Source organism: Rhamphochromis longiceps, linkage group LG6 (genome assembly GCF_057381845.1).
Source record: "Rhamphochromis longiceps isolate RC_006_pf linkage group LG6, R_longiceps_female_GT1.1, whole genome shotgun sequence".
Taxonomy (NCBI): Eukaryota; Metazoa; Chordata; class Actinopteri; order Cichliformes; family Cichlidae; genus Rhamphochromis; species Rhamphochromis longiceps.
This window is the reverse complement of record NC_140562.1, coordinates 36956348-36981814: the sequence shown is the minus strand read 5'-3', so window position 1 is coordinate 36981814 and position 25467 is coordinate 36956348. Positions and strand designations below refer to the sequence as shown.

Below are 25467 nucleotides of genomic sequence, written 5' to 3'. Positions count from 1 at the left end.
TATGTAGGTGGTTAACTGTGTTTGACCATAAGGAAATATAAAAAGATCTCTTCAGTAGAAAAATAAATAAATCCTTTAACCGTGGCCTGAAGAACAAAGTAATATTTCATCTTTATATCAGTAAATATTACCCATTAAATTATCTTTTCCATAAAGAGAAAAAAAAAGCAGCATATTTGGTGAAGGGTTGAAACAGCAGCACCGTAGATGGGTTTCTGAACTGGATATTTTAGAGGTGAGCACCAAGTCCCACAAAGAGCATGCTGGAAAAATCCAAAACAACAAACTGGGAAGTGTTTCCAGTCTTTCCCATCAAAACTCCGGAGACGGACCTGCACATATAAATGATACAGTACATAAAACTGCATATTTATGGAGGTTATGTTGATCTGATGTGATCTCATATACTGTAGTTTAAGAGCTCAAACACTGGTTTGATTGTATTCAGCTGAACGATATTGTCAAAACTCATGAGGCACTTTTGTGTGTTTATTTTGTTGGTGGATATCTCAGTTTTCATCCACTCTTCTGAAAAAGTGTCTCAGTTCCCGTTATTGAGCATGCCCAGTAGCTTCTTGGGCTCCATTCCCTGCTGCTGAGCCATCTTCTGCACGTCAAAGCCCATGTGCTTCAGGAACTGGATGACGCTCATCTCTTGTCCTGTCAGCTGGTCCCGAATGGTCGGGCAGGAGGGGTTGCAGTGCGGCCACGGGCAGCTGTCGATCAGCTGTAGAAGGCAACCTCTCACGGGAGGGGTCACGTGGCTGTGGCTGCTGTTGATGTGGAGGTTGTGATGGAGGCTGCGGTCCCAGCAGTGGAGGGCTCTGGGGAGGGAGATTCCTTTCACTCGGATGTCCGTCCAGTCCCTGCAGTGATGGGAAGACCAAAAGTGATGGAGCAAAGGTTACTAAGATGAAGAACAGTCCACAGGAAAAGTGCGCTCAAGTATAAGAAACTGATGATTCATGAGTATTTCATAGTTTGATTTCTCAAGTTCATTTAGTAAAATTCATGGAGACACAAGTTGGAGGGGACGGGTATGGATCCCTGCCTTATGTCCAGGGAAACAGACAACAAAAGTACCTCAGTTTGTTAGTCTGGGAAACTCTGGGACAGTGAGGTGCAGCACAGGGACCTTTTTAGTTTGACAAACTAAAATCATTCTTTTTGGGAATTCCCAAAGAAACTGACAAGTGCAGATTCATATAGATGATGTGGAAAATTAAAAAGTTCTTAAACAAAAGTTTCTTGGTGTGATGATAGATGATAAAAAAAAAAAGCTGGAAGTCCCATATAAATCATATACGTAACAACATTTCAAGAAGTATTTCAATTTTGAGTGAAATCACTCCACGTTCTCTATTGTTCAGATTTCACTGTATTTGCTTTACAGTGCAGAGGTTTGGGGCAATACTTATAAATGTTCGCTGTCATCAGTCTTCATATTGCAAAAAAAGGGCCATAAGGATAATCCATAAAACTGATTACAGAGATCACACAAATCCACTATTCTTAAAATCAGAAATACTACAATTCACAGATCTGGTTCATTTTCTCACTGTGCAATTTATGTATAAATTTACACTATTTATCTATCTATGGTTTGATTTTTACTTACGCTCTCGTGATGAGCTCATGAGACAGGCATGCCGGTGCAAACATCGCCCTGTCAATCAGAAAGAGCAGAGTGTCAGAAAAACTGAAGTCTTATCATATCTGTGAGCGTGTATGAGCGTTTTTCTTCCTTACGTTACGTCACGAAGCGTAAGCCTCAGCTCCTGTCCCAATTTCTGGATGTACCTCCACTGGCCCTCGTGGATGGGCTGTCCGGTCAGGTGGATGTTATCGACCGTCAGCTGGGCCTCGTCGAAGAGCCACTGCGCCACGAACACCGGGCCTGCAGGGTAGAGAGGACGTTCCGTGGGTCAGACTTTAAATTACGCATCATCTTCTGTCTAGCTGAGAACCTCGGGGTGTGTGGTGACTCACTTTTTAATGTGGGGTAGACTTTATATCCAAAGAAACAGTTCCACTCCTCTCCCACGTGAGCCTGCCTGCAGCTCTCTGGCACCAGTCCTCCCCAGTACCTGCACAAACATAAACCATCGCACATTTTCCAAATCTATCTGGCCGTCCCTCCCACAGTTCTTGGTTGTAGCTTCAATCCTTCATTCATTCACTGCTTCATGCTACTACACAGGGATAGTATTGGCTAAATAAAAAAAACGTTTAGACACTCTGGTGGAAAAAAAAGTCACTATATCACTCCTTGAGCATCGTCGTCATCTTACCTGATGCCTCTCTTTATGGCTTCAGTGGGAGCACAGCTGATTGTATCCAGGCAGTCTGTGAATTTGTACTGTTTGTTATCCAGGAACCATCCAGAATCAGCCAAGCCCCTGACCTGCACCCCTGTATATCCCTGGGTCTCCAGCTGCTCTGCAACCTGGTCCACATTCAGCAGGACACCTGTCCCACCGGCACTGGAGACACAAACAGTGAGTTAACAGTGAGCAGCCGCCTTTGGTGAAGAGCACGGAGGCACATGAAGCTGAACTAACCTGCTGCCTGCCAGGAGCAGAACCTTGGCGTTTTCTAGCCCGTTTGTCAGCAGCTCCTTCACCACCTCCTTAATGATCAGAGAGCCCATGAACGCATAATCACCTGAGAATAAATAGAAATAAAATATGAATAGAATATAAATGAATATAGTTATTTATAAACATGAGGCCACATGGCACACTGAAGCCTGGATTTATACTTAGTCATGGAGACAGGCAGCTGAGTAGTCTTGAGCTTACAGTATAAAGTGCCTTGAGGTGACTTGCTGTGATTTGGTGGTATATAAATAAAAGGAATTGAACTGAATGACCTCACACAACACAAAGGATCTACTGTTTTAAGACTGTTGATGCAGTAGGCTGTACTCAGGATGTAGAGAGTGTAGACTGAGATAGGAGACCTTGGCCTTCATATCAGATCAGGAGAGACAGTATAAAGAGAAAAAAGGTAAAGGGATAGGACCATAGACTGTATATTAAAAATGGATAAAGCCTCCTGATGTGAAAAGTGAAGCGGCTTAAACCTACATTGTTTCTAATGGCCAGCAGGGGGCTTATTTTTGTCTGGAAAAAGAGTTTGTTTCTTATAAAATAAATAAATAAATAAATAAATAAATAAATAAATAAATAAAGCACTAGTATGAAGTCCCAATGAATACATCATGATGCTAATTTTATAATTTATGGTCCCTGTTAGAATTCTTCTTCACAATGATAGGAAGAGCCGACATCGAAGGATCAAAAAGCAACGTTGCTATGAACGCTTGCCGGACGCTTGACACCAGAAGCGAGAGCCCGCTCGGGGGCTCGTCTCCCCACCTCACCGGGTAAGTGAAAAAACGATAAGGGGTGGCTGTAGCTCGGGAGGTAGAGCAGGTCAGCTGCTGATCGGCTGGTGGTTCGATCCCTGGCTCCCCCAGGTTGCATGCCAAATATCCTTGGGCAAGATACTAAACCCGACTTGCTCTCCGATGAATCCATCAGAGTATGAATGCATATGAATGATAGCTAGAAAGCACTCACTGTTAGAGACAAAAAGGATAAAGTGGCAACTTTATGATTGATAAGTCACTAATGATTATGGATTGTGTCTTTGTTTGTCATCATAGGTTGTCATGAGAACTGCATAGCAACGATATCCTATGATTTAAAAAAAGAAGAAGAAGAAATCTCAATATTTTGTAAAAAAGATCGACAGCATAAATAACTGTGTAATTGTTTTTTTTGTATTCCTTTGTACATGTATACATATATTTATAGATAGTAACAAATTCATCCCCTATTTATTCCAACATGTCCACACTTTGCACTGCTGCACATATAAATGCTATGTGTGCTGATTTTGTCAGTATTGTCTGTTGTCGAACACTGAGAGCAAAGAAATAATTGCAGCCCAATTCAACAGGGTCAATAAAGCTTATATTAATTACTTTAAATTATTTATAAATGTCGTGATAATGTCATAGATTTCTTATCGTAGTAAGTGAAGTGAAAATCTGTGACAACCCTGGTCTACGGGTTAAGTTGAGGGCACAGCGAGTTACCCAGAGGACTTCCACATGGGAGACTGAGGCCTGTTCTGTGTGAAGCCAAAGTCAGCAGGGACTTGTTTTTATTCGTGTGTATGAAGCTCGTACACGTGTGACGAAACACAAAAGAGAGGAAAGAGTTGCAGGAGGGGTGAATATTTCTCCAAATGCTGTTTTTCGCCTCCTTTTATTGATTTCTGCAGTTTTAACAGATGAGTGAATGTGGGTTGGTTTGTAACGCTGTAAATCAAAGATGTTTTTCCAAGTGCCTGAAACGCATCTAATAAAATATAATGAGGTTTTCAATAAACCAGAAGAGGAAGCTAAAAAATTTATAGATCTGAGAGCTAAAAGAGGCTCCACACACGAAGCCCTTTGACTCCACTGATAAATCTTTCTTTATAAATCCTTCTCTTAACCAGAGCCACAAGCTCACACACTGAGCGATCACGCACTGGGTCTTACTTTGATCTGTCTTTGGGGTGGCTCCGCTCCACACGTCGCTGGAGCAGTACGGGATGAACCTGTGGGGGGCGCGGGAGAGAGACAAACACTGTTAGGAGAACACAGGCAACCTGGAATCGCAGCCAGACTCGTTTAGACATTTAGATTTGATGATGCTGACAGATTAAAAAGCCCCGTTGGCTGTGTGACAGTAGACAGAACACAACAAGCACAAGTGTGTGCAGACAGCCGGGCAATAATGACAAAAACAACATCACTGTGTATCTTATATTGTATATATTCTAAATGAAATTATCAAGAAATGCAAGGAAACTTGCAAATAAACCATTTAAGCTTAAAAGGGTGTTGGCTATGCTAAATTCCAGCTCCATATGTTCATTTTTTGACACACTACTGAAGATGCTTTGCTTTATTTCTATGATTCATTCCTACAGTGTGATAGGATTGGGCTTAACATTCTACATATTTCATTATTTTTGGCTATCTATGCTGAATATATGCTGACCCCATCACTCATCCACCACTGTAACTGTATATAAAAGACAAAAAATGGAAAGCTTTCCAATAATTAATGCTATTTGTAACTTAGTATCAAATTTAAACAGCATAGTTCTAGGCAATAATCTTCTTTAGTATGCTAAATTTGCATTAACCCATGAGAAGTAGTTCACTGTCTCAAGTATCACCTCAGCCATGGCAACACTGACTCCATTTCTTTCAAATTAGAGCTTGTACTTCAAAGTAAAAGTATATATTTATCACAGAGAAGATCACAAACTGAAAATATTCATATGAAGCAACCAAAATGTTAAAAAACAAACAAACTCATTAACATAAAGATTTTAATTCTGACAGAAGTGAAGGAATTATCCCTGAAAAAAATGAGAGGGAAAATGCACAAAAGCATTAAATGTACAGAGAAGGAGCGGCATGCTTTCTTACACCATGTTGGCGTTCCACCAGTGAGGGTTTTCCTCCGGCTGTGGAGACAAAATTCCCCTTCCTGTGAAAGGAGGGAAGATGGATGAGATGTGACATGATGGTAACTTTATAGATAAACTGTAAAGTTAAAGAGGTCAGAAAAAGGTAAGATGTGCTGCGACAATTCTTTAATCCTGCTTTGTGTTTTACCGTTGAAGGTGATTCCCCTGCGACAAACAGTCGTTAACTTTCTCTGCTTTGGTCAGCATTTACATGTAGGCACTAAAGAGCCTGTGTGGCTGCTGCACTGGCCACCAGTGTAAAGTATACAGAGTCTGAGGGAGAGACTCATAAACAAACAAGGAGTTCCCTGATGGTTGGAGGGAAACAACCAGAGAGTTTGACTCACGATGATTAGTGCGATCTCAGCTAAAGTGGAAACGCAAACACTTCAATGGATCTCATTCATTCAGAGGAAGTTTTTATTTCCTGCTGAGGAAAGTGAAGCCTCTGTGAGGCTGTGCAGAGAATTCACAAGATCTGCTCAAACCAGGGAACACCTTCATGCCTGGCTATAATCACAGAACATTTCATTAGGTACAACTCCTCATTAAAGCAAATATCGAATGGGCAAATCACAGTGCGTTTTGGCATGTGGACAAAATGAAGGCGACCTGATGAAGTTCAAACCGAGCATCAGAATGGAGAAGAAAGGTGATTTAAGCAGCTTCTTTAAGTTATTATTGGTGCCAGATGGATTGGTCTGAGTATTTTCTGAACTACGGATCAACTGGGATTTTCCCACAAAACCATTTCTACAGTTTACAGAGAAGTGACCCCCCAAAATAAAAACTATCCAGTCAGTAGTTCTTTGGATGAAAATGCCATGTTGATGCCAGAGGTCAGAGGAGAATGGACAGGCTGCTTTGAGCTTTAGCAGTAACTCAAATAACCTATTGTTATGAGCAAAGTATACAGAGGAGCATCTCTAAATGTGCAACATGACGGGCTTCGGCAGCAGAAGACCGCACTGGGTGCCACTTCTGTCAGCTAAAATCGTGAAACTGAGGCTACAAATCAAAAACTAGTATAAATTATGCTAAAGGTATTCATTTAATTTAAATAAAGACAATATTCTTGAGTGTTTCTTGTGGTCAGTGGTTTGATCCCCGTCTGTTTAACTCTGAAAGTTTATTTGAGCAAGATACAACACTGTATGTCTATGTAGGTTCTCTCTCATCCACTGCATGAAAGTCAGGAGTGCTTAAAAAGCAACTGGGCTTCTTTAGGTTCCTGAAAAAGTTTTCCTTTTCATCCAAGAGGATGTGTCGGTTCTTCAGAAGTACATACAACTAAATACAGTATCTTGCCCAAGGAAACTTCTAGAGGTTAACAGGTGGAGCCTGTTTTGGTCTGCTTGCTTTATTTATTCAGACAGCAGTAATTTTCATTAATTGTCTATTCTAATAACTACAGCTGTTCTGGCTCATGATAACAAGCATTTTTGTTATTTAATGGAGTTTTACTACAGTCAGCTTCCAAGGACACTTCATGATGATGGAGAGGAAGAGAAGCAGTGCCATGTGTCAATTTGGGCAGCCTCGGAAAAGCAAAAGAAATTGCGAGCTGTTAGTAAATGAGCAGCCAGATAGAGACGGCAATGTGTAGAAGTGGATTCTGCAAGCACACACTGTAGGGCCTGTACCTGTTCTGGTTAGTGGCCACTTGGTGGAGCTCATCAGTCTCCTCATCGTCTCATACCTGCTCTCACAGGTCTGACTGTCGAAGCAGTACCATCCACCTGAACCACACACACACACACACACACACACACACACACACACACACACACACACACACACACACACACACACAGGTTACAAATAGCTGCACTGAGTTCCCCGTGTGGTCTGAATCAGGTGTATTTCATCCTCACCTTCCAGGAACAGCAGCCACCTCTTGCTTCCTTTTGACTCCTTGATGTAGTAACTGCACAAGAACAGCAAAACAAAGCAGCGTGAAAGCGCTGATGTATTCACACATTCATGAATGGATTCAAACAGTCTCCACACACTTGGGATGCTTCCTGTTATCCTGAGCTGACAGATCTGGCTCTGATCACTAAGCTTCTCTGTAGGAGCCAGGGTACTGCAGACCCGCACATGTCCGGTTGTGTTTTTTCACATAGCGACAGGAAACTCACCATGCTGCTGGCAGCACACGAACACTCACACTTGATGCGGGTGTCATATCGAAAGAGTCATCTCATTCACAGCGATTTAATTCATATTTGGCCCACAATATATTATAATCTACACTTGGAACAGAGTTTAAAAACTTTGACATTGAGTGGAATTAACTGGTGATCCCATAAAGCTTTGAACTATTATTAGTTATAATCTTTGTTGTCATTACTCTTAATTTTGCTATATCGTAAAGTCGCCAGAGCAAGAATAAATGCCCCTCTCTCTTCCTCGCTCGCGCTCTCCCTCTCGTGTACGCGCTAATTTGCAGCGTGCATGGCGCTCTCTCTGATCTGATCCTTTGATCCATTTTGGTCACATCCGGAGTGACACGGGAATGGAGCACACGGATCTAAACCAGTAGTAAAACGCAGATCGGGTGTTGGGTGTATCTGCCCCTCCGTGTCTCAGATTCTTACCAATTAATGACAAAACTGTGGTTTTAAATCACGCCTGTAGGTCATTAAGAAACTCTGAAGAATCTGCAGGCCATTCACTTACCCTGCAGGTGACCCGTCGTTGCAAGTCACGGACACGTTCTTCAAAAAGTGCAGCTTCATGTCCTGGTCCAGCTTTTGCGCAGAGCACGGATAGAGTGACTGCGCTAAGTTCTTTATCTGCACTACAAAGTTGTCCATGTTGCCCTCCACAGCTGTGAAGTCTAACGGGAAGCTTTCTGCTCCTTCCACCCGCTCCCTGTACGGCGGGGGCGTCTGCTGCTGCTGCTGCACCCTCCGTGTTTGCGCCCGACCGCCGCGCACTCTCCTCGCCTCCACCGGTGCGCTCAGGTGGATGAAGAGCAGCAGCAAGCAGGAGCGCACCGCGGACAGTCCAAGTGAGTTTCTCGCCACACCACGGCTCTGCATTTCTAATTATTACTGGAGAACGTTCCTCGCGTGTTTGCGTGGACTCTGAAGAAAACACAGCATATCCTATGAGTGGGTAGATCGACGGGAAGTTCTTCGAAAGCGCATGGAGAGTTCAAGCAAACGGTCTCCTATACCAGCAGTGCTGGGTAAAAACAGCTTATGGGTCTCCATGGTGCCCTGAGAGATGGGTATCTGGATTCAAAACCATGCAAAATGCGCGTGCAGTTCCAGTTCATTTCCTTAAATCGCGTGCAGTTCGTCCAGTAAACGGGTTCTTCCGTGCGTAAAAATTTCTGAAGTTCCGTCCAGCTCAGTCTATCCAGTGACCTGTTGCCTTTTGGTTCAGGTCTTATAAGCTGCGGATGAAGAGGGAATTTATTTGAGGTCCTCCCCTCTCCTCCCCCCGTCCCCCCTGCCTGCCCCCGTGCTTCTCACTCCCGCGGGCCAATCGTTATTATCGTTGGCGGATGCTCCTTGCGGGGCGTGGGTCTCACACCAAGAGCGCGCGTATGCCTGGCACGCCCCCTCAGTCGGTTCACTCATACCCCCGGCCCCTTTGATGTTGTGTCATCATATGACCGCGCAGCCTTTGAAGTGTCTTTGATGAACATAGTGTGTGAGTAAAAAACGCAGTTGGACACGCCGTTCCGCTGCAGAAGGTCACGCCACTGATGCACATGTTTTGCGGCTTTTTATGCGCTTCAGAGTTAAACTGCATTTTCTTTGTGTTTGTGGCTCAAGATAGAAATCAGATAATCTTTTGGGCTATTTCACAACAGGAGATAAGGTCGCTGGAAGTTTTTAAATCACGAGTGTGGTATGTGTAGACAGCGATAGGGCGAACAGATATCGCTTTGAGTCACACTAAAGCATAAATCAACACTTATTACTGACAAGTAAAATATTTAATCTATGCTTGCGGTATGTGAGTTTTAGATTATTATGTGACAATTATTAACTCTGTTGTAACTGTTGACTGTATTGAAGGCCTTTGACTCATCCTTATTGTAAACGCTTCATCTTCTCCACTTTTTACTTTTCCTTTACAACCATTTTTTCCAAAACTGACTTCTTATTGTGTCGTTAAACCTCACAGATGAACAGAATCCCAAAGCAGTTTGAGAACCGGCACTGGCTGGCCTGGTTGGAGAACTCATCAGTGGTGTCAATGTCATTTTATATGTGACCAATTTAATTTCAAGTGTGCTGGGTCAATAAAAACATTGTATGATTCCCCATTAAGACAATCTTTGCCAGTATGAAGTGGTTTGTGTGTTCTTCTCTGGGAGATCTTGTTTTTCCAGCCACTGGAAAAATAGAATAGAATAATTCCGCACATCTAGGCTCAAAAGAAAAGTGATTCTTAATCCCTAAGCTTCTTTTTCTAAGAAGATGGTGAAACGGATAAAATGAATTGTTTGTACAGCTACTGCAATCATGTGATTCATTTTAACCACTTAAAACACAGGTTAACTTCTGGTGAAGTGAAAGGTTCTCTGAGATTTTCACATCTTGTTAAGCCATCCAGGAGGCCAGACTGGACCTATGGGTGGGACACATGTAGCTCATGAGCCATATGTTTAACACCAGAAAGCTATGTTTTCCCATATTGTTTCTTTTACATCTGCTCATCTTTAAAAGTCCCCATTCATTCACCAGATCCACCGTCCTCTGATGACTAACATTCACACACTGCCTGTAATTTGATTTCGATCTTTGATGGTTTTTTATGATGAAAGGAACACTTAAAAAAAGGTCTCTCAGCATGTAAAACCCACTGCAGATGCCTTTATAAGTTTGCACTCTATCCAGACAGTTTTGAAGTTTCAGTCCTGCTGAGCGAGGAAGGAAACTGATTGTTTGTTTGCTTGTTCAGATGGTGGCAATTTCCCACTAGGACTGAGAAGCGCATTCATTTCTGTCTGTCTGTCTCTCTTTCCCAGGTGGACTTTGTCTTTAAATGTTGCTGTTGAAGCAGTCAGTCAATCAGTCAGTTGTTCGGCCTCTGAAGCTCTGGCCTCACACCTCTCCATCTGTTGGCACCACTCGTCATGTTGTTTGTCTCATCTTATTCCAGCTTTGATCCAATTTGATCCATGCTGAGAAAAAACAGCCTTGATTGTTGTTGCTCAAACTGCATACATACAGTACATTAGGTTTTCCATATGGAGAGCAGATTGACTGTGTGTGACTGTGATGTGGTCAGTTTACAGACAGGATCAATTTCCTTCTCTCATGAGGCCAGATTGTGTTTTCTTATTATGCTTTTAAGGTCAAGGGAAGAGTAATGATCTTCATATTGTTTTTAGATGCACACTGTACAGTTCAAGCTGTGGAGGGTTTTTTTCACAGAATGAATAGACCTGGTTTTAGATTTTTTTTTTACATTCGAGTCTGATGTTGTTAACCCACTCAAATTATTTTTTCTAACACAAACGGATGTGTAGAAAAGACCTTCCCAAACTTAAGTCTCCCCGTCCACCCAGGTTAATGTGGTGACTCTAAATGCCATGTAATTCACATCATGTTTATAATTCATAAATAATTCCTTTAGCTGGATTTAGACAGACTAGTCAATAACCGTAACCCCTTTGGTTTATTCTGACAAAAGGGAAAGTAAGAGTTGGCATTAATATGATTAATGAGGTCTTATTTTTATGTAAGTGTTCTAGTAAGTTGCCAGTATACACAGTACATAACATGGGATCCAATAATAAAAAATTACAAATTACACTTGTATGCATCTGTTAAGTCAGAAATTTAACACTAGTTTCAAGTAGACAAAAATTATTTCCCCCGGGAATACAAAATATAAACCTTATAATATCATACTGTCCCAATAGAGCAGTTCAATCTCTAAAAGCAGAGTTGGAGGCAAATCCTTCAGCTATCAGGTTAGCTCCCAGTTTGGGTTCAGGAAACAGACACCCTCCCTACTTTTAGATTCGGCTTCAAACTTTCCTTTTTGATAAAGCTTAGCGTTTGGGATGGATCAGATGAGTCTAAAGCGTCTTAGTTATTCTTTTATAGGTTCAGGCTGCTGGGACACTTCACACAATGTAAGTAAAGTAAAGTAAGTAAATTTTTATTTACAATGCATAGACCATTTCTTCTCTAGTCCACTCTTTTCACTCCTGATGCATTTACATGCCACTACTGCATGGCATTAAATTGTGTCTACTCTCTCCCATAGCATGTGTTATGTTTCTGTCTCTGTGCTCTTTTTGAGACAATGGTTGTTTTGAATACAAAAATGCACCGTATGAATAAATCCAAACCGAACTGAATTTGGTGTTAACATATTTCACTGTAACGTTTTTTAAAATAAAAGATAATAAACTACTAGCCAGTCTAAACTATAGTAAGGCTGAGTAAATGAATATATAGTGCAAGTTGTGTTCTTAGTATTTTTGTCATGCTGTAGCACTTTAAGAGACTAGCAGATGTCTCTTAAAGTGCTCTTTGACTATTGCAGTGGGACGCTAGAACATTGTGTGGGTTATTTCTTCTTAATTTTTTTAATGTCTGTATAATTTACATTATTTTGCTTGGTAATAACGCTCATAAAGGTGAGACGAAGAAAATCTTAAAAGTTGAACGAACTGCACCTTTAAGTGTTGCTGCGACAGAGTCAATAAAGCTTATTCAAACAAACACTGTGACGTCAGGACACGCAATGGCTGCTAGTGGCACAGCTGTAACGGTTCTCACTCCCAATGGGAGAAGGCAAACAGTTAAAGTGGCTCCAAACACGCCGTTACTGCAGGTGAACTTTTATAGAGGAGTGTTTCATCTTTACTTAGGTGGACGGCTTATTGAATTCCGCGCTTTGGTTACAGAATCGGACTAAATTCCTTTCCTCCGAGTTAGCTTGCTGGGCTAACAGTTGTTAGCCAGTGACTGATCAGTTTGTGTTTTCGTGCGGATGAAATCAGATTATTTGGAAGATTTTGTGGCATAACTCGTGTTGTAACATTTTCCGCCTTCAGGTGCTGGAGGAAGTCTGCAAGAAGCACGGATTTGACCCAGAAGATCACGGTTTAAAGTGAGCAAATGAACGTAGCTGTAAATCAGTTTTTGTCCCTTGAGATTAAAAGCCTTTCATTACATCCAAATACACTTTAATACACAAACAATCGCACTGCACAGTAGCGGGATAGTAATGTGTGAAATATCCGTATATTTACGTAGTTAAAGAAGTTAAGCTAGTTAAATGTTGTAAGCGATTTTCACACATTACGCAACTCTGTTTTGGTTTCAGATCGTGTTTACTTATATTTAAAAAATCGGTGTCACTGCAGGAAAAAAGAAACAAGACAAATTATGTGTCAAAAAAATTAAATCAAATTAAAATTTGATAACTGCTTGTAATGCATTGATCAAATTTAGTTCTCGGGCTCATACATCATTCTTCACAGCTGTCCAGCTACTCCACATGAAACATTTAATTGCTCGCTTTCTCCTCCACTGTTAACATTTTTGGCAGGTTTCAGAGGACTATTGTTGACCTGACGCGGCCATGGAGGTTTGCAAACCTGCCCAACAACGCCAAACTGGAAATGGTGACGAGTACGAGGAAACAAGTTATAGCTGACAGCCAGGTCAGTTCAAACAAAGTGCAACTTGGGGCTCAACGATTAGTCAGATTTTAATGTCAGTTATGATTTTGCTCTCTAATTGTTGCGAAAACAAAATAATTGTAACTATCTTCTTTGCTCCTGGGGTTTTCTTTTTTGGTTTGTTTGTTTGGTTTCCTTGTTCTAAATCAAGTGCACAGCTTTCATTTAGAGTGGTGTGTTTTTACTCTCCCTAAAAGTTCAGCTTTTAGTTTAACCCCAACCAGGGTGTCTATAGTTCAACTTTTGGCTACAAAGATCTAATCAAGGAAGTAAATCTTTTAAGGTTTCTTATGGTGAACATGTGAAAGAAGAGCACTTAATTGGAGCTCCCCCAAAGAAGAGTTTGTGTCTACTCCTGACCTCAAACTAGGAATCTTTCATAGTTGAAGAAAATGCCCAGAAAAAGACACTTTTTAAACTCCAGTATCTACGCAGTGTCTCTTAATCTAGTGAATAATGTCCATACTTTATAATATTGACCACATTTATCATGATTACGACTTTTCCTATAAGCAAGCAGCCTTGGTGCATCTATGTATATGTGGGTGTTAGAGAGAGTCAGAAAGGAAGGAAACCCTCCAAATCCAGTGTTTGGAGACTTTTTTTTTTTCTTTTTCTCAGATTCATGGTGTGCATGAATCAGAAAAAATGTGGAAACAATTCTTTTTACCTCAAGTCTGATTGCAACACAAAACATGCTCTTAATAAAAAAAAATTATTAAACAAGAGCTCATTTCCAGGATCGGCATAGTCAGAGTCCTTTTTTATAGAAGTACCACAACTCGGTATCCCTTTTTGAAATGCCTCCAGTCATTTATGTGGGGAGTTATTTGAAACACCAGAGTGAAAAAATATCTGCTTAACTTATTTTAAGTGACTTTGTCTCGATGAAAGTTCGCCAGACTTTTTAGCCGTTAGTGGCCAAGGTAAACATGTTCAGAACATACTTCTTTACCAGAGTGTTTCTTGTATATAAAAGTGTTTGTGCCCAGCAAAGAGATTTTAGCCTTCCATTAGAGGAAGCTCACCAGGACTTTTATTTTTTACATGTTTTATGTATGTGGGGTTTAATTAAGTTAAGCTTGAATGGCGCATTTGTTTTTTAAATAACAGGTGAATGCGTAGACTTCTGTTATGAAAGGTCACATAAGCTATTTGCGTGGTGTGCATGTTGTTCAATAAATAAAATTAATTTGAGTCCCCTTAGGGCTATTTGTCCCACTCATGATCATGTTTGAATAGCCTTAAGTAGCCTCATGTGTGGGTCAGTCAGCCCTGTGTGTGGGTTTCTTTATTGTCCGTACCTGGAAATGCCTGAATTCTCTGTCACTGCTCTTCTCTGATTCCTATCCAACAAAACACTTTGTTGTAGCTGAGCTGTAGTTTCCTATGACATCATGGCATCATAATCCATGCCGTAAAAATTCACGGCTGGGTTTGATCTGCTGTTTTTGTTCATTTGATGGATGGTTGACTGTTGATACCTGGCAGATTTTATACAGACGCACACATGCAGGCACCTCTGGGGCAGACTGGTTTGTGGGAGTGTTTCGTGTTTGACCGTTGACAGCCAAAGCCCTCGTTTCATCTCTCCCGGTGTGCTGATATGCAGCGTGCTTTCTGTGCCGAACAACACCGTTGCAGAGTAAACAACTCGCAGAGTGACTCAGAGAAAGAGCAACAGAGACTTGCACTCATGTCTGATGTTACTTATTTTCAGGCTGAGGTAGGCCCACATGTGCAGCTTAATCATCTTTGATTATCAAAGAATTTTCTTCCTGCTAAATGTATCAAGACTGATGAGCCAAGAACTTACAAATGACCACCGCGGGGGATTTTCAAAATCATTTCCTTTTCGGCGTTTGTGAGTCCAACAGCGTGAAGTGCTTGTACTTTAGATTTTATTACTTTTAGCTTCTATCAAAAGAAAAATCTATGTAAATAATTTAAAGAAAATCGTACTGTGATAATTATGTGTTTAAAGGGGCCTCATTGTGCTTATTTCCTCCTCCTTAGTTTTATTCTTGGGCTGTTAGAGTAGCTATGCATGATGGATAGTCCAAAATAATCCTTATTTATCTTAACCTGGGGCTGGATAATAATAATAATAATAATAATAATAATGGATACTTTATTGATCCCCATGGGGAAATTACTTGTTTTTCTCTGCATTTGACCCATTCACTCTGTGAAGCAGTGGGCAGCCCACTAAGCAGGCGCCCGGGGAGCAGTGTGTAGGGACGGTACCTTGCTCAGGGGTACCTCAGGGTAGCCGTTAAGTGGATTCGACATGGATGCAGGCTCTGTTCATCCTCCATCCAAAACGAGCTGTTATAGGTGTTTAAAGCCAACTTTCTTCTGATTGGCTGCTGCCTGGAAACACAAGATCTAAACTGTAGTTAGCTGGGACTGCTGTGCTTGAGGATGTCCACTTTCACCGACATCATGCGGATCCTAATGTAGGAAAAACTTGGTCAAACTGAGCATTTAGAGCAGTTTGAATCTTGTGCTCTGGGCTCACATCCATTACTTATATATATATGCTGATCTACTTATTTTAATCTTCGTTCATGTTTAACATGTTCATCCTCCACTGTAAGATAATAGAAAATAAGGAAAGGCATAGTGGGCCTACTTTTTGGTTGATGTCTTTCTTTTTTATTTATGGGGCATAAAAGCAGTGTCTTACTCAGATCCAGCTGGTGCCCTTTGTTGGATCTGTCACTATCCAACTTACCGTAATAAATGAAACAAATGCTAACCAGAGCTTTGGACTGTCTCATGTTGATAGTTTAGACCTGCTTTTTATTTCCATTATTGTTTTTATTTGGTTAATGGTTAAAGAGCGCCTTTGGTCTTTATGCTTAATCTGTGTTCCTGTGGTTTCATACGTGTCAGGTGCGGATTGCACTACAGATGGAGGACGGCTCTCGGCTCCAGGGTTCGTTCTCCTGTGGACAGACTCTGTGGGAAGTGCTCACACATTTTCCAGAAATCAGGTGTGTGCATGAACATTTGTACAGGGGCAGAATCTGTGTGTCTTTGTAAAAAAACAACAACCGTTAAAAGGCCTCAAAAGTAAATTAAATTGTGTTGAATGCCGACTAAATAGATTTTTATGTTGTTAGTTACTGTGAGAATTTCTAGCATACAGGGCCTCCCTTTTCACCCCTGTTCACTTCACGTGGTTGTGTGTTTGTTTGTTTTGGAAAGGGCTAGATATTGATCCATACTTTAAGTGTGTATTCTCATGAGTGAAAAATTGCACAAAAAGAAGACTTAGAATAGGAGGAACTGCAAGAATATGGTAAACTTGTTGCAGAACACATATCAGATTTAGAAGGCAAGAAACTACAACAAGAAGAAATAAAAGATCAAGGATGAGAAGAACTAAAAGAATTACTGTAAGAAGAAAAGACTGAAAGGGCTGCGAGAAGAGTTAGGGAAAAAGACAAGAATATGTATCAGAAGAAGTACTAGAACAACAGGAACAACTAGAAGACTTGAAAGAGGAGCAAGTAGTAGAAGAAGAAGCTGGCAGAACTTAAATAGAAGAATTATAAGTACTAGAATTATAAGACAAAGAACTAGTACAAGAACAAGAAAGAATAGAAGAAATTAGAATACAAAGAAATAAAAGAATTACTGGTAGAGTGAAAAAAAATAAGATATAGAGGAACTACAAGTAGAGCTACATGATGAACTCATAGAAAAAGAATTACTAGATGATGTAAAAATGTACCATATTTTACTGACCACAAGGCACACCGGATTATAAAACACACTGTCGATGAACGAGTCGGTTTTCATACATAAGGTGTCTTCATTTATGTTGGAAGTTATAGCATAGTTGTATGTTTTTAATTTTTTTGGAAATCTCTGTCAGAACATGCTATATCATGTTTACGTGGAAGCTAGCGAGCTAACTTCCTGCTAACTTCTAACTCTGTTAAATTAAAAAAAAAAAAAAACTGTTTTCATGGATGCCTGGATGTTAAACTTAATTGTTTCACCTGGTAAAGCAGCAACACTGATCATTTTATTAAAGATGAACGAATTTAGACAGTTTTAACTCTCAGTGATGCCGCAGTGTTCGTTTGACTTTGGGACCTGAAGCGGACCCAGATTACTCCGCGAGGCTCCTGACTACAGTAATGCTCTGACGTTGCAGCTTCGTAGCTTCCCAAAGTGATACTAAAACATTTTTTGACAGATTTTTGAGCACCGTGTACCACATAAAATTAGTTCGAGGTCAGTAAGCACAACCAGAATTCATACAAAAGTCGCACCAGATTATAAGGCGCCCTGTCGATTTTTGAAAAAAAATGAAATGATTTTAAGTGCACCTTATAGTCTGAAAAATACAGTTCTAAAAAAAAATACCAGAGGAATGCGTAAAAAGAGTAATCCTTTGATCGGTATCGCTATTTCGATCGGTACATCGATGTCTTGGAAAGATTTTTACTATATTGGAAAGTCTGGTTTGTAAGTGTAATATTTTTAAAAAAGAATTGAAAAATAAAACTGAAACTGTAGACATGAAAGAAAGTAAACTTTGGTCATGGTGTTACACGAAGAGATTAATGGACTCAACACTGCATTTCATCCATCTTCCATAGCGTGAAGATTGTCACAATGAAAGCACACCAGGATAACATTCCTTCTTCTCACCACTCCTCTACTGAAGTTTAAGCTTCATTCTAACACACACGCCCGCACACACATGCAGCTGTTGCTCAGTAGTTCCAGCTGTGCGGTCCCAGGTGCTCACGCATCCGTCCAGCCCTCATCTCCACTCCATTAAATGACATCACTGCATTTGTTGATACTTTTCCAAGCAAGTCATGCTTCCATGAAATGAATGTTAGCTCCGCGGCAACGTAAAAAGCTCAAGGAATGTTATGAAGCACAGAGGAAAGCTTTGATATTCAGAATTGAAGAGAACAATAGTAAAACATTTATGGTTCAATTAGGTACTACACGGGATTGTGCACACATGGTTTACACATGCTGATAGTGTGCCACTGCATTGCATGAGGTTTTATTGTAAAATCACCCAGCTTATTATCCTCAACAAGGAAAACCACTTGTGGGTTTTGTTTAAAGCAAATGAAAATCATTTGGGCAATTTTTAATCTCTGTGTGTGTGTCTCTGTGTGTGCGTGCATGTCATCTCAACGTCACCAGTGTGTTGGAGCTATCCGACTCAGGATCCACTCCTGTGTGTGTTTACATGAGAGATGAGGTATGCAGCGGTCTTTTAACTCTCCCTTTCTCAGGAGATGAAAGTGAATTTTATGATAACACAGCTGCTTGTCCACATGTGCGTGTCTGTGGATGTGCAGGTGAGTGGCGAAGAAGAACTAAAGAAGGCCTCTTTGAAGTCTCTAGGTCTTACCGGAGGAAGTGCCATTGTCAGGTAAGCTGCTAGTTTTCATGCTTCATGCATTTTGTGGGTGTGACTTTATTAATTATGTATTTAAAACATCATATATAGAGAATCTACAACATGACTGCAGCTGTGACAAGCAGAAAAGTGTCCTTCAAGATGGTCTCCTTTTGCAGCAATAAACTGCATCTGCCGATTTAGCACCACCTGCTACATTTGGTCACTCCCTAGAAGTCCCTTCTAAACCACTGGCAGTGCTACATCTCCTTCTCTGTGTTTGAAGAAAAGGAAGATGTCTTAGACAGTCAAATAGGGCTACCTGAATGTCTCGGCCAAAAAACTCAAATGTTTTCAGTGTACTGTGAACAGGTGCAAGATGGTGCGTGCCACAAATCACCCTATTTTCTGTCAGATGCCTCAGTATGTTCCAGTAGATATCTTCACAAATCAGTGGTGCCCAACACAGTATAGCAAAGTCTGTACTTGGTTGGCGATGCTATCAGCCACTAGTTGTTTCCGTTATAACACATTCTATCACAAGTCTCCCTAATGGGCAAATTTGTTGTTGGAACGTTATAGTATAGTTACACCACAGATCCGTCGGTGCAGTCACAAAAAAGGCTTGTGGATGTCCACACTAAGCCAAACATTCATTATCTGATGATGTAATTGATGTCACTTGTACAGACGTGGACTTATTTACGGATGCAAACACTTTAAATGTAAAATTTAAAAAAGATGGCCTGAGAGCACACTGACATCTCGGCATAAGACAACTACACGCCCAGTGCACCTTATGTGGACACTGCAAACTGCTTTTTGTTCTCTGGCTCATAGACAAAGAAATATCAATCAGCAGCGATGAATAGCTAACCCTAACACAAAAGTCGATACTGGTGGGAGTTTTGAGGTCTATGGGGAAATCGAATTACTCCCATTCTCCCATTACAGAATGGGAGTAATTCAAATGTAGTAGGAGCTTTAGGTTTGGTCCATAGTGGAACCAAGGAGATTATGTTGAAGGGGAAAGAACTACGGGCAGCACGGTGGCACGGTGGTTAGCACTGTTGCCGCACAGCAAGAAGGTCCTGAGTTCAATTCCAACATCAGGCCGGGGTCTTTCTGTGTGGAGTTTGCATGTTCTCCCCGTGCTTGCGTGGGTTCTCTCCGGGTACTCCGGCTTCCTCCCACCGTCCAAAGACATGCAGCTTGTGGGGATAGGTTAATTGGATAATCCAAATTGTCACTAGGTGTGAATGTGCGAATGAACGTGAGTGCGAATGGTTGTCTGTCCCTGTGTGTTGGCCCTGCGACAGACTGGCGACCTGTCCAGGGTGTACCCCGCCTCTCGCCCTATGACAGCTGGGATAGGCTCCAGCGCCCCCCGCGACCCTGAAAAGGACAAGCGGAAGCAAATGGATGGATGGATGGATGGATGGATGGGAAAGAACTACATTTAACCTTTTTTTAAAAAATAAAAATAAAAAAATCACCCTGTATTAAAACCCTGTATTTATGATTTATGTTTAAGGTTTTTACTCAAAAAGGAAAAAAACCCAGAAGAAAAAGCTGAAATGGATACACCCGCTATGCCAACTACGCCCATTGCCATGGAAACCACACCCAGTTCATCCCCGCAGCCGGATCCCGCTCCATCGGTTCCAGAAATGTCAGCAACAGATGTGCCAAGCCCAGATAAGCCGGCGGAAACCCCAACTCTGCCATCTTCTGCCACTTCTACAATCACACTACCCATTCAACAAGAAGACGCTCCAAACCTCCAGGATGCCGTTGGACCTAAATACCCTCCCACAGGAAGTCAAACACCAGAGGACGATGGTGAAAAAGCGGGGCCGTCAGGACTAAACTGCCACCCATCATCTCCTACTTCTTCAGCTCCTTTCATTCCTTTCTCCGGAGGTGGTCAGCGCCTCGGCGGTCCAGCTGGAGGAGTTGCACGTTCCCTCTCTTCATCATCATCCTCATCTCTGTCAGCGCTGACTGCTGCTGTTGAGTCACCCAAAGCCAAGAAAGCCAAATCCAACCACGGTTCAAGCACAAAGGTCAGCCAAACCCTGAGTTTACTCGGCCTGCCAGGTGTATGCACTAGATATTTTTTGTTATTAGCTAGTGTGTCTTCTTGGCCCTTATGCTGCCATTAACCAGTTTTCAACATAAACCACAAGCTCACAAAAATATAAAGACAATGAAAGATAAAAGCTGAGAAATCTGAAGCTCATATTGATGTTTTCTGTTAAAGCCATGTGTTTGCACATTTATGAAAACTTACCACCTCAAATCCGATTACCTATTTTGCTTATTAAGGGCATTTTTTTTGTGGGCTTCAAGAATTGTCCTTTTTAGATTGAATGTTTACAGTCCTGATCTGATCAGTAATTGGTGAAACTGGACCTTTTCTGTTCCTTTCAGTGTAAAACCACTACCAAGGTGCAGCATGATAGTATGGGTGATGCGGAGGAGTTCTTAGAGGTGAGTTTGTTCTGTAACCTCTTTATTTCAGATGACCAATTTCTCTGCTTGTGGATTTCCAACTCCTTCATAAATTAACAGTGTTTTCATATCTGCAGTGTTTAGTCAGTTTAAATTGAACTCTGTTTGGTTTTCCAGCTTTGTGTAGTTCGTTTGTGCAGGATTGAACACAGTAAATCACCCACACCGAGACCCTTTGAGAAACCTACCGTACCAATCTATGCTTGCTACTCTGAAATGCAGCAAGACACTATAGATGTGCCAAGGTTAGCAACTAGCCGTGAAATCAACGTAAATTATTAATCTTCCCCACTGGTCCAGAAGGCAGCACCTTCTTCCTATATTTACTTTTGTTGCTCCCCAAACCCATTTGGCCAATAAATGGGCTAATATCCCCACGTGGTTTGTAGTGATGCATTTTGGTTTGCTTGGAGTTCCCTTGGTTTGAGTTTGAATTTACAATCTTATCAAATGATTCAGACCAGGGTAAACGAACTGTACGTTTAAGTCTAGACACCCAGAAGCTGTTTTATTTTATTTTGAAACTCTTATCTGAATGATTGTGGAGAAAGCCAAGAGTAATTTTAGTGGCCACTAGGACTAAAACCTGCATTTGATTTATAAGAAGCTACAGGCTTTACCTCAAAATAAGGTTTATGTTACACTACAATGCATACATCCAGTTTCACATCATTATACCTCAATGCAGAGTCCTGACAGAGTCGACATCTCAGCCTCATTTAACCAGAACACTGAACAAAATACATGCTGGTAAACTTACATCTTTACCACAGTAGATTGGGATGATGATGATGATGATGATTAAAAGGGGCTCAAACTGTTGTGAAACTCTGTGCAATACAAATAGTTTAGAAGTTTCCTGGTTCAGCTGTGGTCTGGCTCTTTGTGGGGGGGGGAGCATCACTGGTGTACAGAAATTGTTTGTAGATGTTTATTGGTCAGTGGTTGTCAGCTTTCATACATACCGTCCAATGCCCACGTGCTCTTCACCATGTGGAGAAGCAGGGGATCGAACCGCTAACCTTCTGATTGGTAGATGACCCTCTCTACCTCCTGAGCCCCAGGCAGCTGTATTCAATTTGTCTAAAGAAACCTTTAAATTCAAGGCACATTAAAATTTATGCAATGTTGTGCAGTAAATTCTGAATACATTTAAGAGAAAACTCAGACGATCACTTAGGAGGAGCAGCATTTGGCGATGGTGGGGAAGAAGAACTTTCTTTTAACAGGAAGAGATGTTCAACAGAACCAGGCTCAGGGAAGGGCAAAATTCTACCGTGGCCGAAAACAAGACTTCTGCTGTGATAGATAAAGCTAAAATTTGGACACTTGAGATCCAAATATTGTTACGGACACTCTTATATCTCCCTCTGTCTGCAGCCAGTGGAGAGGGAGCCTCTCATCTACCACCTGGACTCCACATCCCATCAGTCTGAGGACTACGGGGATCTGCCCGACGAGTTCTTTGAAGTGACCGTGGATGATGTGCGGAAGCGCTTTGCCCAGCTGAAGAGCGAGAGGTGGGGAAGGAGGAAATGGTTGAGTGACTGGGTGCAGTATTTAGCACAAATACCTTGTTGCTGCAGAAACACGTCTGGATCCGATGTGTTTCTGCGCTGTTTGGAACAGATAATTAGTCAGTTCGGCATTCGGTCCTGCGGTGTTTTGTCCATGTATAACCCTTAATTGCAAAAATAGCCTAGCAGTGATGAGAGGCCATAGGCAGGGAGAATGCTGGGCATCACTGTGTGCATTTTTGTATTTTTACTTGTTTATTTTTTAAAATTTATGACCAGTTTGAAGTTTTTAGTTATTTACGAGCGCTTCTTCAAAACAGATGCATTCAAGTTTATTCTGCAATCTCTGGATGTGGCGTCAGCAGACCACAGCTGTTGAGACATCGTGTGTGTTTGCAAACATGTTCTCATTTATAAGACAACACACAAACACTACAAAAGCTTCTAAATATGGCACGCTGGGAGCAATTAGTAGTTCTGTTTCGTGTAGACGTTTATCTTCCAGCCATCGACCAAACACCGTCAGGTTGAGACCTCACCGCTCGCATCCTTTAATCTCTGTCTGCACTGACATGGCTGCCTCATGGCTACTGCCATGTCAATGACTGCAATTACCAAGGGTGGAATTAAGCCGACCAAAGCAATTTGCCTGTAACACGCACGCACACACACGAGTAGGGGTAGGAAAGAAACAGTGATTCTTTGTTTTCTTTGCACATCTTACTCATTGTGGGTTAAACAACCTGCTTTTTATTTCTCAGCTCATTTCATTGTAACTCTGTGTGTGTCTCTCTCTGTCCCTCATTCTTCAGGAAGTTTTTGGAGGAGGCTCCGCTTATGACTAAATCTCTGAGAGAATCACAGATAAAGGAGAAGATGGATAGATATCCCAAAGTAAGCTCGTACACATAATAACATTTTAATATATGTACGTTTAAAACATACAGACTATAAATAGCCCACTCTGCCTCTCCAGGTGGTCCTGAGGGTCCAGTTTCCAGACAGATATGTTCTACAGGGCTTCTTCAGGCCTCTAGAGACAGGTGTGTGTTTGTGTGTGCCTCCATGTGTGTGCGCGCATGCAGTATGGAGAGTGTTCATTTCAGCTGGCTAGCCACAGGTATGGCTGCAATGTGAAAGCTACTTGCGGCTCCCTCACCACATTTACGAATGTAGCCACACCACAGTGACAGACTGAAAGAATGAGACAGGTCTGTAATTCCAGCGATGAGATGCACCTCAGCCCGAAAGCAACACGACAACCAGCAGAACAACAGATTGCAGGGAAATTCCTTCTGACAAATGAATTACAGTCCACACAGAGACCGATGTAGCTGCACATAGCCCAGTTTGTGCTTCAGCTGGTAATCTGTGTCCTTGTTTGTGTCTTGTGTCCAGTTGATGCTCTGAGGCACTTTGTAAGGAGTCACTTGGAGGACCCTCAGCTCAGTTTCTACCTGTGTAAGTATCGTTACATTTCCCCGAATCGTCATCTTCATCCTGTGAAGGTCTGACCATGTTACAGCATCAGTTTCTGCTTCTGGTTTATTCCAAATCAGATAGGATAATAGTTCTGATCATAATTACAAGCACATTGAAATCACCTGAAAAACCTCAAATCTGATGACTGGCTTAATCCAACCTCCTCTAGTGTCAAATAAATGCAAAATTTCTAGAGATCTACATGCAATGAGGCCAACTTTTCTATGAGCCTGAAAAAGGAGGAATTTTCTACAAACGTTTTGGATCCAAATTATCAGTTTGAATTGTTTTCATTTGAATTGCCTGGATTTGGATTTTCTTCAGTTAGATTTTACTGATAATGTCACTTTTTTTTATTTAAACTATGTGCAGGTACATTTGAGCGAGTTTAAGATGTATGAGGTTACTGAAAGTGAGGTTTGGTGACAGCTATCCAAAGCAAAACTTTTTTTTTTTTTTTTTTTTTCCCTAATAGAGTAAGCATTTAAGAGACATTTTATTAGGTAGACCTTGTACTGAGTCGAACCCCTTTTGCCTTCAGAGGTGCCTCCGTTCTTCGTGGCACAGATATTCAGAGAGATGCTGGAAACATTTTTGATTTTTGGTCCATATCGACATAACATCACACAGTCGTTGGAGATTTGTTGGCGACACACCCATGGTTTTAATCTCCAGTTTCACCTCATCCCAAAATGATCAACCTTAAAATTATCAGCAATATCACCTGCTTTTATTTTTACCATTGTTTTGTTTTTTTTAAATTTAACTCCACTTGTAAAAATGACAGGAGCAGGAACAACCAGTTTTAGCCTTGATATGTGCTGCCTACACACAAAGCTTTGAAACTGTATCAGTTTTTCTGCCATGTTTCCAGATTACAGATCAAATGTGAATTTGATTTTTTTTTTTTTTTAAAGCATCTTTTTTTTTTTTTTTTAGTTAAAAGTTGCTCCTGTTGTTTTGTAAAATCTTAAGTCTCTGTGCCGCTTCCATTTGTTTTTCATTCATTTGTCAGCATTAACTTTCCTGTGTTCATGTATATGTTGTATTATAGACTTTTATTCACAGTTGATCATTTTGACCATTTTTCTTATTCCTTTTTCAGTCATTACCCCTCCAAAAACTATTCTGGATGACCCTTCAGCTACACTTTTCCAGGTACGACTCCTCACACTGTCCTTCGATTACCTTGATAGGGCTTCTAAGTAATAATACTCAGTAATAAAACGGCTGAATTAAACCGAACAAACTTCATCACTGTGAAACTGCAGAAAACAACTACAAAACCTTTTTTTTTTTTTTTTTTTTTCCTTTCCCTCAACATGGACATAAAATATATCAGCTGGTCCTCCTCTGCTCTT

General features: G+C 41.2%; 2 protein-coding genes across 2 annotated transcripts in view; one reads left to right on the top strand and one right to left on the bottom strand.

Annotated features, from left to right (window-relative positions):
- Positions 1-71: 71 nt before the first annotated feature.
- On the bottom strand, positions 72-8942 carry notum1b (notum, palmitoleoyl-protein carboxylesterase b). Its single transcript, XM_085410529.1, has 11 exons — positions 8221-8942; positions 7413-7465; positions 7182-7277; positions 5498-5558; positions 4556-4614; positions 2562-2664; positions 2292-2483; positions 1990-2087; positions 1750-1897; positions 1619-1666; positions 72-866 (listed from the first exon to the last, which is right to left on the bottom strand). Exons 1-11 carry the CDS (start codon positions 8583-8585, stop codon positions 542-544), a joined length of 1548 nt encoding a protein of 515 aa, XP_085266655.1. The 5' UTR covers positions 8586-8942; the 3' UTR covers positions 72-541.
- A 3291-nt stretch (positions 8943-12233) lies between these two features.
- The window catches only part of aspscr1 (ASPSCR1 tether for SLC2A4, UBX domain containing), a 22623-nt gene continuing 9389 nt past the window's right edge, over positions 12234-25467 (top strand). Inside the window, exons 1-13 of the mRNA XM_085410527.1 lie at positions 12234-12354; positions 12578-12633; positions 13075-13189; positions 16106-16206; positions 18395-18452; positions 18553-18626; positions 20128-20659; positions 21027-21086; positions 22488-22627; positions 23437-23518; positions 23601-23667; positions 24023-24085; positions 25212-25264. Of these exons, the coding sequence (XP_085266653.1) occupies positions 12265-12354; positions 12578-12633; positions 13075-13189; positions 16106-16206; positions 18395-18452; positions 18553-18626; positions 20128-20659; positions 21027-21086; positions 22488-22627; positions 23437-23518; positions 23601-23667; positions 24023-24085; positions 25212-25264 (1491 nt within the window). The 5' untranslated portion in view covers positions 12234-12264. The remainder of the gene's footprint in view (positions 12355-12577; positions 12634-13074; positions 13190-16105; positions 16207-18394; positions 18453-18552; positions 18627-20127; positions 20660-21026; positions 21087-22487; positions 22628-23436; positions 23519-23600; positions 23668-24022; positions 24086-25211; positions 25265-25467) is intronic.

Coding starts and splice junctions, on each gene's coding strand:
- notum1b (XM_085410529.1), bottom strand. CDS start 8,585: ATGCAGAGCCGTGGTGTGGCGAGAAACTCACTTGGACTGTCCGCGGTG. Junction 5,559..7,181: donor GTGGCCACTAACCAGAACAG/GTACAGGCCCTA, acceptor CTCCTTTCACAG/GAAGGGGAATTTTGTCTCCA. Junction 2,484..2,561: donor CTGCTCCTGGCAGGCAGCAG/GTTAGTTCAGCT, acceptor TTGTGTCTCCAG/TGCCGGTGGGACAGGTGTCC.